This window comes from Zeus faber (genome assembly GCF_960531495.2).
Source record: "Zeus faber genome assembly, chromosome: 14".
Lineage (NCBI taxonomy): Eukaryota > Metazoa > Chordata > Actinopteri > Zeiformes > Zeidae > Zeus > Zeus faber.
The window spans coordinates 7146866-7164814 of NC_137200.1; the positions used below are offsets into that span (position 1 = coordinate 7146866).

General features: G+C 44.7%; 1 protein-coding gene across 1 annotated transcript in view; it reads left to right on the forward strand.

The window, feature by feature from the left end:
- Positions 1–15729, forward strand: part of jade2 (jade family PHD finger 2) — a gene marked incomplete at its 3' end in the record, with an annotated part of 178949 nt that extends 163220 nt beyond the window's left edge. Inside the window, exons 13-14 of the mRNA XM_080014202.1 lie at positions 12874–13019; positions 14959–15729. Of these exons, the coding sequence (XP_079870328.1) occupies positions 12874–13019; positions 14959–15729 (917 nt within the window). The remainder of the gene's footprint in view (positions 1–12873; positions 13020–14958) is intronic.
- Positions 15730–17949: the final 2220 nt, after the last annotated feature.

Below are 17949 nucleotides of genomic sequence, written 5' to 3' on the forward strand. Positions count from 1 at the left end.
ATTAGTTTTAAAAGGAGAAGTTAAGTCGCTGGAGTTCCACTAAATTCCACTGATGCTGTTGGCAGCGGTTTAGTTTACACTCATAAACACAACACACAATTGAAAGATTAATATGAGAATTACGGTAAACACACACATTGTGTGGATACTGATGGGTAGATAGATAGATAGATAGATAGATAGATAGATAGATAGATAGATAGATAGATAGATCGACAGGTGGCTAGACAGGTGGAGAGAGAGAGTTAGAGAGAGAGAGGTATAGGGTCTGGCAGTATCCATATTGTTTATTTTGAGAGGAGGATGAATGTCCATTGATCGCGGAGCTGCGTGTGATACTCCAACAATATAAACAATATAATGTCACTTCAGACTGAAACCAGACCTCTTTTTTATACTTCTCTACTTTGTCTTGATTTGTTTTTTGGTGTTTGGTGTGCATTTTTTTCGGATCGTTTTTTAGCCCAAAGACTTTCCAGGCGTCTGTCCAAACATCGAACATGTCCAACTTTCAGTCTTTTGGACTCGATCCTACTTTTTTTGCCCTTTTTCCCCAAAACGTCGCTCTCTCTCCCAAGGTTCACTTTTGGTTTTCATACCTCGTGGCGGTAACAGGACGCCATGATTATTCAAATGTGTGGCTCGCAGACGCCGTCGAAACCAGCCGCCGTCGCTGATCCTGCGATTTTACCCGTGACCCTTTGATTAAAGCCAATTTTAGGGCATTTCCTTCCCAGTCCACTACGGTGCAAACAACTCAATTCCCAAAGCAGATCTTGTTCTTGATTAACTTCAAATGAATCGATTGAAAGTGACAGCACGGCTGCTTTGAAGTGAATGTAATATATACAGTATATGTAAAGTATATACAGAGACAGTTTTTAATTGGTCGATTTGGTTTCAGCTCCCGAAATCTCTGTCCTGACAGTTTATTCTCTTTGATTTTTGGTTAGATTCAAGATTCAAGATTCAAGATTCAAGATTTTTATTCGTCACTTACATATACATACTTTCATACATATATGCAGTGAAATGTAATGCAACGCACCCCGGTGACAACACACAATATGTCCTAGGAAAAATTTAAAAATACTAAAAAGTGCAAGAGTCAACCGGAGCGCCGGCGCAGGCGACCGCTGGGGGCGGCGCCACTATCGCCACAATTGATCTGATTGTTTGTCTGATTATTGATCCCATTGAACAGTGTCAGTTTTCAGTCAAATTAGGTGACATTTTTAAAACAGTTCTTTGTCAGACCTTGGAACTTTTATATTGTAACTGGATATAACTTATAAATAACTAGATATTTACTTTTTTACATTATTTTAATGACACCCAGTTATAAATGTTTAAAATGAGAAATTTGAGGGGGAATTTTTTTTTATTTTAGGATAATTAATAGTATTATCCTAAGAAGAGATTCATTTTTTTTCTAAAGCATATGAGCACATTTTCTGGTTTAACACTGTTATGTTACTGTGTTTCTCTTGATTGTTTAAATTAGGACAGTTTTAAGGTGAGCGTGGCTCGGAGCGAACGGGACAGACACCAACGCTCCAACGAAGAACAAGCAATAGAATATCGGTTATTAGGAATTGAGTTAATCGGATATTTTACCCTAGACATCCAACAGCGTGTTACTAAAGTAGAAAATGTGCAGAGAAATATTTTTAATTTCAATCACGGATTATAGGTTATTAATTGAAGAAGAAAATAGTCAGAAGCGCCAAATCGCCTCATCCGTCGACTCTCACGTGGTTACAGCTCAGGGGCTGCAGCGTTATCACCACGTTAAGAATTAAAATTGCACTCGTTAAAAAGAGGATTCATTTCTGGAGCGTTATATGGTTTATTCATTATTAAATGATCATATAAAATTATATTTGTTTACGGGGCACCACTCTTGTCTATTTCCAAGGGAAAATAATATAAACCAAATGAACTATAATTAATCAGTCTAAGAAGGATTGGAGGAGTTCTTGTCCGATGCATGGACCACTGCATTCCCCCCTTAAGGAACACGACAGACAACCTCTTTCCAATAAATGGATTTATTTTATCCCGCTAATCTACTTGAATAAATGAAGTCATAGTAAAATGAATTATAAGAAAATAAATTATGAAGAAAATGAAATAAAATTGGCGACACACTCAGAGACAATAGTGAGGTAGGAAGTTATGTGACTTTCATCAAAATAATAAAACGAGGGGAATTCATTTAATTTGACATCAACCCCTTTCAAGAAGCGGATTTTGAAGCCTTACGGAACATCAAGTCGTGGTGGAGAGGTTCAGCGGGCTCTGAACTGATTCGACCCTCCGATGACTTCTGGATGGATAGGCGATGACTTCCGGGCGCTTCTCTCGTGGTGGTTGTGCGTCGAATGAAATGAATGACTACGTTATTAATGACTCATTTCATCGGTTAGGCCGGAGCCTTTCGTGGATCGGTTGAACACAAAAATACAATAACGTAACATTGCAAAAGCCACAAGGTTTAGTGATACAAAACAAAAGAAAGAAATTAAGGAAACACAATCCTTCACCTGAGGCCGGAGTAGGCTTGTTTGGTAAAATCGAAATTGTGTGCGAGCTATCGCGAAAACAGAGACGTAAATAAAAATATAAAGAAAAGTTCTTAAACTCAAGTGAGGTCCCGCCTATCGATACCTGGTCGATGGCTCCTTCTACACACTGGACTGAGGAGTAGTTTACGTGTCTCTCCTTCTCAAAATAGAGGAAGAAGCTGAGTTTTTGTGTGCCTCCCGTCTTTTAATGATAATTCCCGGACTAGTGGATGTCAGCTCATTTCATGCAAAAGTCACTTAGCGTCACACAACGCTCTGTTCAAAACAATTAATGACTTCAAAACATCAACTCTTGTGATGATGTTTACATGCAAACAAAATAAAATGAAAGTAAATGAGCACACATCAGCCATCTCTCAAAACCATTCTCTCAGTGACAAAACATTTGTGACTACCTAACTATAAAAACGCTTTCTAATTACTAACTATTAAAACATAATTTCAACATTCCTAATAAAAGGCATAAAATCATCATATTGAATGTGGTTATACTGTACCACACGCAAAGGACATTGCAGTACTGCTGGTTATCGCAATTTCTCCCTGCTGGCCAGTAGACGGCAGCGTGGCTACATGGCACGTCAATTACAAGTCGGGTTTGACGTTGGTTCATTTAATTCAGACTTCTTCACAGAAGAAGTGTCTTGGAGACAGACTCCCCATGGGGGGTCTGACTTGATCACAGGAGAGAATGGGGGTTATGGGTGAAAGTGAGGGAAAGAGAGAAGGGTTTTGTTCACTTCGTTTCGGCCGGGATAACAAAACAGTTATTTGTCACTGGCCCCCACGTCCAGTGCCAATTGGCATTTCTATTGATTGGGAATGCAGACATTTGTTACAGGTCCTGTGATCTCAGCCAGGGGGCTCATTTACCCCTTCTGTGAATCTCTGCGTAAAGCGATTCCGGAGAGGGCAGCCCTGGCCGTTTCAGCTACAGGGCGAGCGACTGGACCCGAAACGAGTATTTTCCGGTTCAGGAGGTTGTGTGGGTTGCTCGCGTGTCCTCCATCCCTTCATCTCCTCAGGCTCCTCCAGTGCGGCTCACCTCCAGACTCAGGCTGTTATGTGGGCGGACGCACAGCTCTTATCTAATCTCGGGGTGTATCTACATTGAGCGCGGGCGATGAATATTCATCCGAGCATATCGGGCCGCTCAAACACGAGCCACACCAGAGAAGTGTAGTTTTAACTTACATGATTAAGTGCCGCCAGCGTAAAGCAGAAACGCGCACTTACGGTGATGATGATTAATTACGCCTCGCACATCGCAGGGATTCGTTCTGTTCGGATCGTTTCGCGAACACTCGAGTCGAGTCTGTTTGCCGAGTCCTCCATCACCGCTGAAGTGACAAACGGCTTAAGAGGCGTATTAACCAGACGCTCTGACAGCTTGAGTGCCTGCGCAGCACTTGTGTTTCTGTGAGTGTGAGAAGGAATGTTCCGGATAAAGAATATAATACTGGAATATTACACTGCGCCAACAGAGGATATATGGTTTCAGCTAGTTCTAAGGTTCTAAGGTTATGAACACATTTTTCAGTTTAATACTGTTATGGATATGGCATGGACATTTTGAAAAACAATTTTTAATTTCCATGTTCATTTGTTATTTATTTCTTTAATTATATTGGCGTGAAGACATTTTTAACTTGAAAGTGACTCAAACTGCCCAGCAAACAGCAAACAGCATGGACACCAATGCTAATTTTTTTTTTAATATTCAATTATATTCAATTTATTCTGTTTATTATTTTTACTAGTTGAAGTAAAAATGCATGCGTTAATACATTTTTTCAATTTTGAAATGAATGTGCAGCAGAGGTTCAACAATATATCATAAACATGTGAGGGCCTCATAAAATTGGCTTGTGGGACGGATGTGGCCCCCAGGCCTGTCGTTTGAGACCCCCGCTCTTGTTCACAACCATCCCTGTTGCTACCTAATACTGACCTTGCCATTGAAACCGCGCTCTATGACCCAGAAAGGGCATCACAACGCCAGCCGTGTTTTTCCCACCAACGCAAATATGTTCAATAAACAGAGTGATGATGAAGGAGGGAGGAGGGAGGAGGGAAGGAGGGAAGGAGGACGGGGGATGTTTGGTTCTGCCTCGCTGCGTTCTGTTCAGAACTCTTCTTTCCATCTTTCTCTCCGTCTCGCTTTCTTCCCCTCTAATGCTCCCCCAAATGTCTGTCTTTATCTTTTGTCGGCCTGTATACCTCTCTCTCTTTCTTTCTCAGTCTTTCTTCATTTACTTCATTTAACACCCTCGCCCTATTCTCTTATCGCCATTTCTCTCTTCCACTCACTCTTTCTTACAATCTATGTATCTTTCTATCAACCTTTTATTTACCATTGTTTCTGCAATCCTCTCTCTATCTCCCTCTCTCTCTCTCTCTCTCTTTCTCTCATTCTCTCTCTCCCTCTCTCTCCTCTCTCTCTCCCTCGCTCTCTCACCTGTATGTGAGTGATGAGAACTGTGTGATGATGTTAAATGGATCCTGGGAAATCATCCCTCACACAAAGTTTCCGTGACGAACAAGCCATTTGGTATGTACAGAGCTCTGTGTGTGTGTGTGTGTGTGTGTGTGTGTGTGTGTGTGTGTGTGTGTGTGTGTGTGTGTGTGTGTGTGTGTGTGTGTGTGTGTGTGTGTGTGTGTGTGTGTGTGTGTGTGTGTGTGTACTTTTGCCTGTTTGCATACACTTGTGTGTAGTGTGTTTCAACACACACATCATTTTGCGCAGAACTTATGTGGAATTATGTTTGTGTGCTTGTGTATCTGCATACTGTGTGTCTGTGCATACATAAGGGAGTAAGGTGTGTGTGTGTGTGTGTGTGTGTGTGTGTGTGTGTGTGTGTGTGTGTGTGTGTGTGTGTGTGTGTGTGTGTGTGTGTGTGTGTGTGTGTGTGTGCGCGTGTGTCAGGCCATCTGTTCTCCATCGGGTCTGCTGCTGACTCTCAGGCTTCAGTGTATTTTTCTGTGCCGTGGAATCGGACAAGTTTGATATCCTGCGGAGGCTATTACTGCCTTGGCTTAAAAGCTCTTTCGAGGGCAGTTGTATCATTTGTAGCAACATATTTATTTTTTTTCGGCCACGTTGGGTTTGGCTGCTACAGCCTCATTTCACATTACTTGTTAACAGTGTGTACTGTATTTCCAGAATGCTTATTATCATCACACACGACTCTTTCTACATTGGTAGCAGTTTAAAAAAAGAACCACTTTTACTTTCTTTGACTTGCAATCTTTGCCACGTCATACGATTTAACTGCAAGAAAAATATATAGGTTCACACTTTTGAGTAGAGCCGTTTTTTTGTGTTTTTTTGGTCCCAACAATCACCATAATAATCGGAATATGGGGTCTTATGCTGTACAGCATGAAGCTGTATTAACAGGATTGCCTTGTGCCATTATTGAGACATGGTCCCTGAGTCATGACCCATATGGCATACCCCCCATGGTCTGGGGGAAAAGACAGCGCTGATCGTCATATCTCATCATGACCCTACGCCATCGGTGCCTCGCCTCAAGGACACGTGGACAGAGTGGACGGCTGCCGAGGACCAAAACCAAGGAAAAGTCGCTGCAAGGGCAGATCATTCACGATGCGAAATGTCAGGTTTTAACTCCGGCAGCCTCTCAGTGCAGGGTGCTTGGGCGTTTTGAATAAATATAAAGATAATTGATGACGGTGTTATAATGGAGTGATCATTTGATCGCTGTTTAACACTAATTCACCTTTATAGTGAACCACACTGGCAGTTGGGAATGTAATGATACCAGTGGTGTTTCCATATAGTTCTCCCATCTGCATGGGAGAATATCCCCAATGCCAAAAACTGACATGTCTGATAACAAGCGCAAACGTCATCTATGTCTGCTCCTCGTGGAGAAAACTGGATTGTGTGTTTACGTGACTATGCTGTTCAGTTAAAGTAAAGGATCCGAGGGGATTCTGTATCAACCGATACTGAAGGAATAGGAAACTCTAAATCAGTAAATTGAAAAAGTGGTCAATCCCTTTGTATTAATTCTTTGTGATTCTTGGCGGCCACAGTTTTAAGGTGTTCTCTCTCTCTCTCTCTCTCTCTCTCTCTCTCTCTCTCTCTCTCTCTCTCTCTCTCCCTTTCTGACCCACTATCCTTTAATACGATGATCTGTTTGACATTGGTCCGTTCCTTCCACCTATTCATTATTTCCACCTCTCCTTCTCTCTCGTCCTCTTTGTATCTGTATCTCTCTCTCTCTCTCTCTCTCTATCTCCCTCTCTCTCTCTCTCCCCCACTCTCTCTCGCCCCCTCTCCCTTTATCCCTGCCTTTCTCTCCCTAAGTGGGGTTGCTAAGGAGATGGTTAGCACTTGAGAACTATCGTCAGATTGTAGTGAGGGTTTTTGACCTAGCAACAGCGCACACGCACACACACACACACACACACACACACACACACACACACACACACACACACACACACACACACACACACACACACACACACACACACACACACACACTCCCAGCCCTGGCGGTGGCCCTGCCCTGCTGCCAGTGCATTCCTTACCCCGCGTTGCCTTGGCAGTGCTGCCCAGCACTGTTTAGCCGGCGTTCGTAGCACCCTGGCTTCAGTAAGTCTAACAGTTTCTAAAGAGCATTAATTGCGTAATGCAGCATTGGGTAGGAGCCGACTCTGATCGGAGCTTCTGAATAACGTATCACAACACCAGGAGGATGAGACTCGTGGTCAGTGCCGTCATGGGAATCATGCATAAACAGCGTGGCAACACCAGACAAATTGCAGATTTATACCTGCTTATCAGCTTCATGTCAAATGTTACAAATATTATATTACAAATTATATTATACAATACTATATTACTATATTACAAATTATAAAGGGTTGGAATTCAATATTTTTACTCAAAACATCGCTAAACCCATGATATTATGCTTTGGTAGAGGAGTATCATTGTGTAGGTAATGGCCAAACGCTGGGTGTCTATGAGCAGCTTTCAAAAACCAAATAACAAAGCAATGTTTTGGGGTTTTTTTCGACATGTTGACATTCTTTTCATATTGCAGTGCAAATACTGCATTATTTGGCGTTATAGCCAAACATGAACCAGTATATAAACTGTACAGAGCTGTGATTAACGAAACAACACAGTCAGCCACAGCAGTGAAATAACCCACTGCAGTCATCTCATAGCCATCTTCCACGCCAGTGTTTCTCCTTTTTTTTTTTTTTCCACCTATTCTAACTCCTCCCACCTTCTTTTGTCTCTCTCTCTGTCCCCCCTGGTTCTCTTCCTAACACCTCTCTCTCTCTCTCACTCTCTCTTTCTCACCTATTTCCTCCCTCAACGCTCCCCTGAATCCAACAGAGGCATGCTGCGTCATGGAAAGTACTGGCTTGGTGTGTGTGTGTGTGTGTGTGTGTGTGTGTGTGTGTGTGTGTGTGGGTGGGTGTGTCTGTGTGTGTCTGTGTCTGTGTGTGCGTGACTGTGTGTGACTGTGTGTTTGTGTTTGTGTGTGACTGTGTGGATGGGTTTAAAGATGCCCAAACAGCTCCTCCTGCCGTCCTGTCAGCTAACTCGGGGACTGAGGACTCTGCATCTGGGGAGGATTGAAAAAGTGAAATTAAGAGGCGAAAATAACAAGTGGAGTAAAAAAATATATATATATATATTTAAAAAAAAAAAAAGGTGAAGTCAACCCAGGGCAGGAGGTTTAGCACCTGCGTTAAATCTTCTCAAGCAGTATTCTTTTGACTGTGTTTGCATGTGGGCGTGAGTGCCTTTCGTCGAGGTGGTCGTCAAACTGAAGTACCTTCATCATTGTCAGCGAAGCCTGGCAAAAAGAAAAAGTGCCGTCAGACAATTCTTCGATTTACTTTCAAATGATCTTCATTTATTTTGCATGGTTTGAGTGGGTTTGGGAGTCTGGGCTCACAGCAAACACAGGCATCCTGAGAGCTAGAAATATAGGTGTGATGAGCTCTAATCCCCCACTGGATAGAAGAGTAGAACCCAACAGGTGGATGCAAGGGAGGTGGAGGGAGCGCAGCAACGCAGTTTAGTGTGTGTTAATTAAACAAATGTACAAATTTGATGGCACGACATTCACACCCGCTGAAGCTGTTATTTTTTTGAGGCTTTCTGGAGTAACTGCTCTATATTTCGAACGCTAGAAACATGAATTAAAGTGGGTTACACCAACTTTCCCATGGCATTGCCGGCAGATTTGACTAACAGATGGCATTGTGCCAATTTTACTCTGGCGCAGACACAATGAATTCAGCTAATCACCAAATACAGAGCTCGGAGTGAGGTTGGCACTGGGAGGGATTGCAGCCTCACAATTTAGAAATGAAAATTCAAATGGAATGAAAAAGCAGCATTCCTACAGTCTCCGCACCATCCCAAAAAAATCACCTTGAAAGCTCCCACCTAGGGATCTGCATAGTATTCATTAGCTTCAGTGCATTACCTCAAAAGGTTCCCTGACAGGCAACTCCACAGTTTAGGAATAATGATGATGCAACGTGATCTCCCACTTCGGGGCGCATCACGAGATGCCGTTGTATGTGATGGGAATATTATGGGATTTCTTCAGGTCAAGTGGCCTCTTGCACTGGACATGCATCCTCATACGTCCTTGCATGAAGTCTGTGCAGTAGAGGACCTGGAACTTTTCAACATTTCAAAAACTGCTGCCACCAAATTGAAGGGCAACTGCCTCTAAATGGGCCAGAGTTGTGTGACTCGAACAAAACCAACATTGACAGGGTTGGCACCGCTGTCATGAACAATAGGCGCACTCCATGCCTTTCACACCAACTTTGATCCTCGAAGTATGCAGCTTGCTCGCTAGAGTCCACAGGAACAGTTTCCAGAGTTATGTACAGACAGTACATGTATGTACTGTCTGTACATACAGTAAGTGTCTTTTTGTGAACAACCTCTCCTATAAAGGAAAAATTGTGGACACAACTTAATTACACGAATGAATCACTAATTACGTCCGGACTTACAGACCAGCTCTCTGACCAGTCTGTATTGTGCGCTGCGTACAATACCGCGGTGTCTCAGTGTCAAGCATCTCATTGCGCATCACCCCTTATACACTATATACACTATATATACTATATACACTATAGACATCTCATCTCATCACCGTTCTCAGTCTCAGTCTCGTTCCTGCAGTCGGTCAGCATTCACTACACTAGCGTGCGCAATCTCCAAGACTGAAATAACGGTAAGGGGGCGGGTCCTCGCTTACCGACCAATTCGCTAAACGACCTGGTCGTAGGAATGGAACTCGATGGTTAAGTGAGGAGTACCTGTAGTGTAAGTGTGAATAAATAATCAAAATGGCTACATTGTATTATTCAGACCAGATTTGAGCTTGTGGCTTTTACACACGCTAGATTTACATTTTGCCTTAAAACAACCACAAATCTCACGTTCTTGTTTGAGCCACATACTTTAAAGCCAGACCTGCCTGTTTATGGGAGGAGTGCTGCAAGTGGTCAATCTGCATGTGAAAAAAAGATGGATGGATTTCCTAGTTACTTAATTTACTTGATAGTGTCTCAAGTAAATAAAAAAGCCATAGGGCACTGCACAAAAGGTCCAACAGAAACAGGTTTTCAGCAGTGATTATTGATGAGGCAACAGGCAGATTGTGTTGGGATTCTGATTTTCCACTGTAAATGTCACTATCTCAGGATAGTGATAGTGGCATAGTCTGAAAGGCATTTCTTACTCTGTTGGACATGTTTAATCGTTTCCCTTTATTGAAATGATGACAATATTTGGCAATTATTTTTCGTCACATGGATTGTATTATTATCTTCTACAATACGCCCAATGACTGACACACCTTTATCTCTCTGGACAGGAATGTGTAATTAATACTTTACTTTATTATAATACTTGCTAATAATGCTTTTGTATTTGTTTGACATTTGTGAAAGTGACCAGCTTTTAGAGATTCCTCTTCTTGTTTTCCCCCCTAACAATTCAAAAGACATGAACGACTGAAAAACGACATGAATACTGTTTTTGTTAATATCAATGGTATATTTCTGATTCTGGATAGGTGATTTCTGTGTGAATAAAACAGTTGGTCAATGAGCCACATAGAGAAGTGGAGGAAAAAACTGGACCAGTGTATCCGTAAATATTCAGGCTTGGGGCCGAGAAAGCGTGGGTTTGATTCAAGCAAGATGCAATATGAGCAAGAAATGAGCAGAGGGCACAGTACTCTCTCGCCACTCTATAACAACCGCTGTCAGAACTGATGTAAAGATCATTGTTTACTCATTTATCAAAAGTGACTTACAGCAAATATTTTTGACAGTAGTCAATGAGCTAACTCTCTGAGTCAGAAAAAAACATCTAGGCAACCAGGGTTCCCTGAGGATGGACCAGATCTATTACTCATGGAACTGATCTTCGTATCACGTAATCCAGTCGAAACTCTCTGAGCCCGGTAAGCTAGGAGCTTCTCCCTCTCAGGCACCAGGCCCGAAGGCGCTATAGGCCCAAATGCGGATGTCAAATCGTTCTGCGCATCTGCGTGAGTTGGTCTCGCCGGAGGGGGAGCTCCCATGAGGGGCCGACACTCATGTTGCACAGATCAGCGAACCACGGGCCAATTAGGGGCCACCAGCCGTAGCAACAGGTCCACCTCCGCCCGGCCAAACCACCTCCGCCATCACCTGGGGGTGAAGACGCCTGTCTGCCCCCCTGGGGTTCCCCCTGGATAACTTGTCCACCCCATGGGTTGAGGCAGCCAGGGATGTGGACCGCCCAGAGGGAGCGGTGGTTCTGCGCTGCATACAGCAGTAACGGTTCGCCATCTCACCCAGGGGGAGGGACGGGACCCCACTTTGGCGGTTGATGTGAGCCATTGCCAACACGCTGTCTGACCTTATCAGAACATGTCAGCCCTTGAGGGCTGGCACGTTTATGTGGCGTTTCGCCTGCGTTATCGTCCACCGCCCGTTGGCTGTTGCGCCATTGTAGACAGCTCCCCACCCCAGTGCGAACAGGACCAGCTCCTACGCTAATGCTAGCCGGGGGAGCGGGCTCGTCCTCCGCCCTGGCTCCTCCGTTGGCGTCCTCCTTGCACCAGCGCGTCTGCTGACGGTAGCAAGGGAGAGCTGTGTGCAGGCGGAGCACTCCCTGGCGTCCTCCAGGGGCGCCGCCTTGGCATGCTGCCTACCCAGGCACGCACGCTGGACCGATGGTGGTCGCCTTTTCCCTGTGGTGTCCGCAGTCTGGATACCACCTCTTGGACATCATGACTCTATTGCTTTTCGCGGAGGAAAAAAGAAGAGTTGTGGACGTATAAAAACTGAATGTTACGATATACTGCCTCACCGAACGGTAGTAGAGCACACATCCGACTTACACGAGTTGGATCTGTGAGGTAAAGCTGGCGTCGAAATACGAGTATCTCGTTAGGGACTCTTTTTACACGAAGCAAGAAAAGAGGAGGAAGCGAGAGTCCAGCCTCAATAGTATTCAATAGTCCCATGCGTAATAGATCACAGTCCCTGCGATAGGGAGCCTTCAGTTATAACGAGTAGCAACATCAGTATCACATTGAATTTGGTTGAATGGATTATTTTTCTTTCATGTTTTTTTTTTTATGGCGCAAAGATATAAGGGTGGGAAACTGGGCGGGGGTTGCCTCAGTGGAACCAAAAAGCGAGATAAGGCTAGATGAGATTTGATATCCTCAGGAGGTCGAGAGGTCGATAGCATTCAATTTAGAGCTGGGCGTAATGGGTCTTTTAAGGAGTTAAGAAATAAAAATTAATTTAAACGTATATTTCTTTAGCTTTTTTCGTTGAAGTTTTTTTTATATATAGTCATTAAACAAAATGATCCGTGACGGCAGATCTGGGTCTTTCTATGTGAACTGCAGATTCACAATCATTTCACTGGAGAGAGGTGAAAGTGAAGTGAGCACCGTCTTTCTCTTAAAATGACTCTTATGCTATGAAAGGCTTTTGATATGTTCTTGTTCCATTTACTATATCTAAGTACCTCTCACTTTGCCCCTTTCCCTCTCTCGCTCTCTCTCCTTCTCTCACTCTCCCCTTCTGCTTTTTTACCCTTGATTTCTCCTCTTCTGCTGTCGTCTACCGTCTCTTATCCTGCATGCTCTCCTGTCCTGCTCTCTCTTTCTCTTGCCTACTCGGCCTCTCCATCTCCTCTCCACCCCTCCCGCCTTGCTCCTTCCTCACCCCTTGCTGTCACCACCCTCCACAGGTTTGACCAAGTCCTTCCCACTGGACAACTCCTTGTTCGACAGCTGGCTCGCCCAGTCGGTGCAGATCACGGCTGACGACATGCTGAGCCAGTGGGCTCTGGGCGCCCAGCACCAAGACAAGAGCGCCAGCCTGCTTTCTGACCAGGTAGGCCTTTACCAGTATTCTGCTTTCTGACCAGGTAGGCCTTTACCAGTATTCTGCTTTCTGACCAGGTAGGCCTTTAAGAGTATTCTGCTTTCTGACCAAGTAGGCCTTTAACAGTATCCTGCTTTCTGACAAGGAAGGCCTTTAAGAGTAGCTTGTTCTCCGACCAAGTAGGCCTTTCACAGTAGCCTGCTTTCTGTCCAGGTAGGCCTTTACGAGTATTCGGCTTTCTGACCAGGTAGGCCTTTCTCTGTATTCTGCTTTCTGACCAGGTAGGCTTTAAACTGTAGGTCTGCTTTCCGACCAGGTAGGCCTTTAACAGTAGCCTGCTTCCTGACAGGTAGGCATTCAAGTGTATTCTGCTTTCTGACCAGGTAGGCCTTTAAGAGTAGCCTGCTTTCTGACCAGGTAGGCTTTTAACAGTAGCCTGCTTTCTGACCAGGTAGGCCTTTATGAGTATTCGGTTTTCTGACGAAGTAGGCCTTTAACAGTATTCTGCTTCCTGACCAGGTAGGCTTTTAACTGTAGGTCTGCTTTCTGACCAAGTAGGCCTTTACCAGTAGCCTTGTTCCTGACCAGTTCGGCCTTCTGTAGCATCAGTAGCCTGCACTGTGACCAGGTAGGCCTTGTGTAGTGTCAGTAGGCTGTCACTATCATCAACAATCATCATTTCAGATTGCCTTTTTTGGTCATTTTATGGACGAGGTAGGCCTTTAACAGTAGCCTGCTTTCTGATCATGTAGGGCTTGTGTGGTGTCAGTATGGCTGTCACCATCATCAATTCATGTCTTGAATTTGTCACACAAATTAATCACAGTGGTTTTTTTTGTTCATTTTATGCCGCTGTCATAGTATAAGCCTATAGTACTGTAATAATACGCACCCATCCAGCCGTTGGTATTGAACATTGGAATTCCGAAAATGTGGGTATACATTTAATTCACCACAACCCATGATAAATAAAGATAGAAACATATGATCGTAGAATCCCTACGATTCTGCCAAATGGTCTCTGTCACCTTAATAATAATTATGAAAGTTCTAATTTTGTCACATTGTGCTTGTAAATACTCATTCAAATTAAAGTTGAAGTATGTAAATATATATATTTATCTATTTGTAGTAAATATTATGGATCAAAATGATAAATATTTATCAAAAATATCATGCACATTGCGGGTCAAAGCTGTACTACTGAGTGAAAACACTCAGTAGTACAGCTTTGACCTGCACACAGTGCGGTTGCTTTACACCACTATATGCACTCGATTCATACAATGTCATCTGATGTGGATCCCTTCCAGTTCAACTCAGTCAAGGCTGTCGTGTGCTGGAGGTGAGATTCCCTATTCACCTCCCAGGTCAAGCACCTCTCCTTGATGCTTCAGTATCTATTAGCCCAACCAGAGAGGAGCGCTGCTGCGGCTGCTGCTGCTGCTGCTGGTGGTGCTGCTGGTGCTGCACTATGGCTGACCCTCCTCTGTTCCCCTCAGGAATGTGTTGTGTTTGTGTATTGATTGGCAGGGGGCTTTGAACAGAATACATGTCACACTCTGATTGTTTGGGGATATCTTCCAGAACAATCCACAGAGACGAGTGGGAGGGGTACACATAAAAAAAAAAAATATATATATATATATATATGTACTGATATCCTGCAGGGAGGGAGATTTGAGATTGTTTAGATGAACCGATCAGCCTTTCCTCCCGATTGTATCTCTTCTCCCCAATCTTTTCTTCTTCCTTCCTCTCATATCGTGTCATCCCATCTAACCTCTGGTGTTTGTTGTCTCCATTTCGCTTCCCTGCTTTGCTTTTTTTTGCCCCTTTCTAACTCTGTCCTCTTCCATCCTTATCCCTCAATCTCGCCCTACCCGGACCCTTCCTCTCTCCTCCCTCCTCCACTTCCGCCTTGTCTTGTCCTCCTCTGCTCCTCCAGCTCCTGCAGGGCGAGGAGAGTCTGCTCAATCTGATGATGGAGAATTCCATGCAGTCCGCCTGGAAGACCCCACAACTGGGACGCAAACCCCGGGTCAGCGGGAAGCCCCGCACCCGCCACCGCTCCGCCGCCCCCACCGCCCCGCCCAAGACCCCTTCCTCCACGGCCTCGGCCGCTACCAGCCCCTCGGCGGCAGAGGGCCCCCCGGGCGGCCTTGGCGAGGATCACCCGCGCCACGTGGGCCGGAGAGGGGAGCGGTCCAGGAACTCCTCCAAGGCGCTGCACCACCACTACCTTCACCACCAAACCAGGGGATCGGATCCCCAGAGGGACCCGCCTCCGCAGCCTCCGATTTCCAAAATGGATTCTTGTCACATCTCAGAGGAGCGGGCGGGCGCCCTTTGGGACAGCGTCGACGGGAGCAGCCCCTCGCCGCCACCGCAGCCCTCCATCCCCGCGCACGCGCCTCCCGGGTTGGGTTGGGGGGGTCGCCGCGGCAGGGCTGTGCGGCCGCGCCTGCCCCGCCAGGGCAGATCCAGAGGGAGAGGGCGATGCGGAGCCGTGTCCGTGACGGGGGGCAGGGCTGCGGAGAAAGACATGCCCCTCCCAGGGAAGGAGGCGTTCCTGTCGGACGTCGCCGAGACGGACGGGTACTTCTCCGACGGCGAGCTGAGTGACTCGGAGACGCGAGCTGGCAGGCGCAAAGTCCGCCTGTCACAGTTGCATCCTGGGAACGAGGACCTGCTGAGAAGGAGTGTGCTGGCGTCATAAGGAACTGAGACACTCACACACACACACACACACACACACACACACACTCATACCTACCGTTAACCAGGATGCACACACACACACACACACACACACACACACACACACACACACACACACACACACACACACACACACACACACACTGGTATGTAAGCACCCCGCCCCCCCAGTAGAGAAACCGTGTCAGGCTCCTTCACTGGGACGGACGGGTTTGGTCAGAATATCCACCGCTCTCTTCAGTCTTCACCGTTACCAATGTAGGGGGGGGTTTTGGGATGGGGCGGGGGGGTTGAATGTAGCCGTTAGCCCATCAAATAGTTACTCCATCAAACTACCAGTGTGTTCGCGACTATTCATGAGACACTATATGTCAAATGAATAGATAATGGTTATGACCTTGTTGGGTATGTCTCTTGTTTTTGTTTTTTTTTGTTTGTTTTTTTAGTTTGTTTTTTTATGTCCTCTATTTCAGTGAAAGAAGTGTCCATATTCCAGAAACCCTCTGTTGTCCGTGGTTCACTCTGGAAATGGGTCTGAAAATATTTTGGGGCATTAAGGTTTGTTTCAACTGGTCTCTTTTTTTGGTTAAGGCTTGGAGGTTTTCCACCGAGTCTGCAACGTCTCCGTGGAATTGTCGGATGAAAAGAGCGTTTTGATTCAGAGTTCTATCTATCTATCTCTCTGATCATGTAAAGGAAATGTTTTGAAAGTCTGTCTTGAAAGCTTTTCCGTATTAAAAAGCTTGTCATATGTACTCACACAGGGTTGGGGGAGAATTCACCTCTGATTTGCTCAGTGAAAAATGGCATCACAATTTGGCTTATTATTGGCATCAATAATACTTGTTTTTTTTAAAGGAGCTTATCAGTGTCAAATGTTAAAAGCAAATGCGTTTCCGACTTTTCAAATGGAATTAAACAATACAAAATATGGCAATATTAAGTAAGTGATAAAAATACAAAAATATTTCTCTCTTTTCTCCGAAAACCCATAAATGGTTGGCAATATTAAAACTATAAAAATGTAAGCCATCATCAGGAAAATGGTCAGGGGTAATGTAAAATGTGTGCCGACTAGTTAATGGGATAAAACTCAATTTGACACAATTACGGTCCTTTAAAAATGTCATAAAAATGATTGATTAATAACAGATTTTTTTATTTGCATCCCAAATCTTTTTCCCTCAATCCTGTTTCTCATTCCCATTGTCAGAATTACACACACACACACACACACAGATGCACACATTTGACCCACATACTCCCATGAGCAAATCCCTTTGCTTTCTTTTCCAGCTGTTGTTAAACATTCAGTTATCATTCAGCTGCTGTTATTTTTACTTCTCAATCCTGGAAAAACACGTAATTCTTCAAACTCTGTGCCTTCTGTCGCTCGTCCCGTCCCCCGCCCACTGCAGAAAAACAAAACAAAGAAACCTTAAACAATCAGTACGTAAATCACTCTGCCAATCAATCGGGCAATCAACCACTCAATCAATCAAGTTGTAACTAAAACCTGATTTGCTTCAATCAAACTGTAAAGAGTCCTGTGGTACTGGCTGGCACCGTGTGGCCAAGAGTGAGATCCAGCCTCCTTAAGAATTGTGCCTAAAAAGATGATGTAAATGCAGCATTTGCCATTAATCAGCATAGACTCACACAGAGTCACACACATCGTACTATCAGTGCAAAGCGCTGCCTGTCTTTCTGCCGCCTCACTTCCATAACTAGGTAACCGGAGTCCAGAGCCTTTGATAGGAGTGAGTTTGACCAGGTTTCACTTGAATAACCGTTTTAATTCTCCTTCACTATTTGGCCGCAACCGTAGACACACAAACGCAATTGTGAGACGGAAAATAAATAAATAAATAAATAAAAAGAGTTGCCACTGCTGAGAACTCGAGTGCTGAAGGTGCACTGAGAGAGAGAGAGGCTGCGTTTCCCAGTCACACCAGCTTGTATGGAAGCTTGTAGCAGTTACTTAGCAACAGCGGCTGCGGCGCAGTCGGCGCTGGAAAGCTGTCCTGGCCAAACTCCTGTGCTCAACGGGTCTGCTTCAGACATCCCCCCCCGTCCCCCTGTACCCCCCCCCGTCCCCCGTCACATGAGTGATGAAACCCTAAAAATCTGCTTCAGAGGCCTACGCTTTACGTTCTTGAATTTGAGTTGTTTGTAAATTTGTTTCTTTGGTGATTTTTTTGTTTTCTCAGAGAGGTGT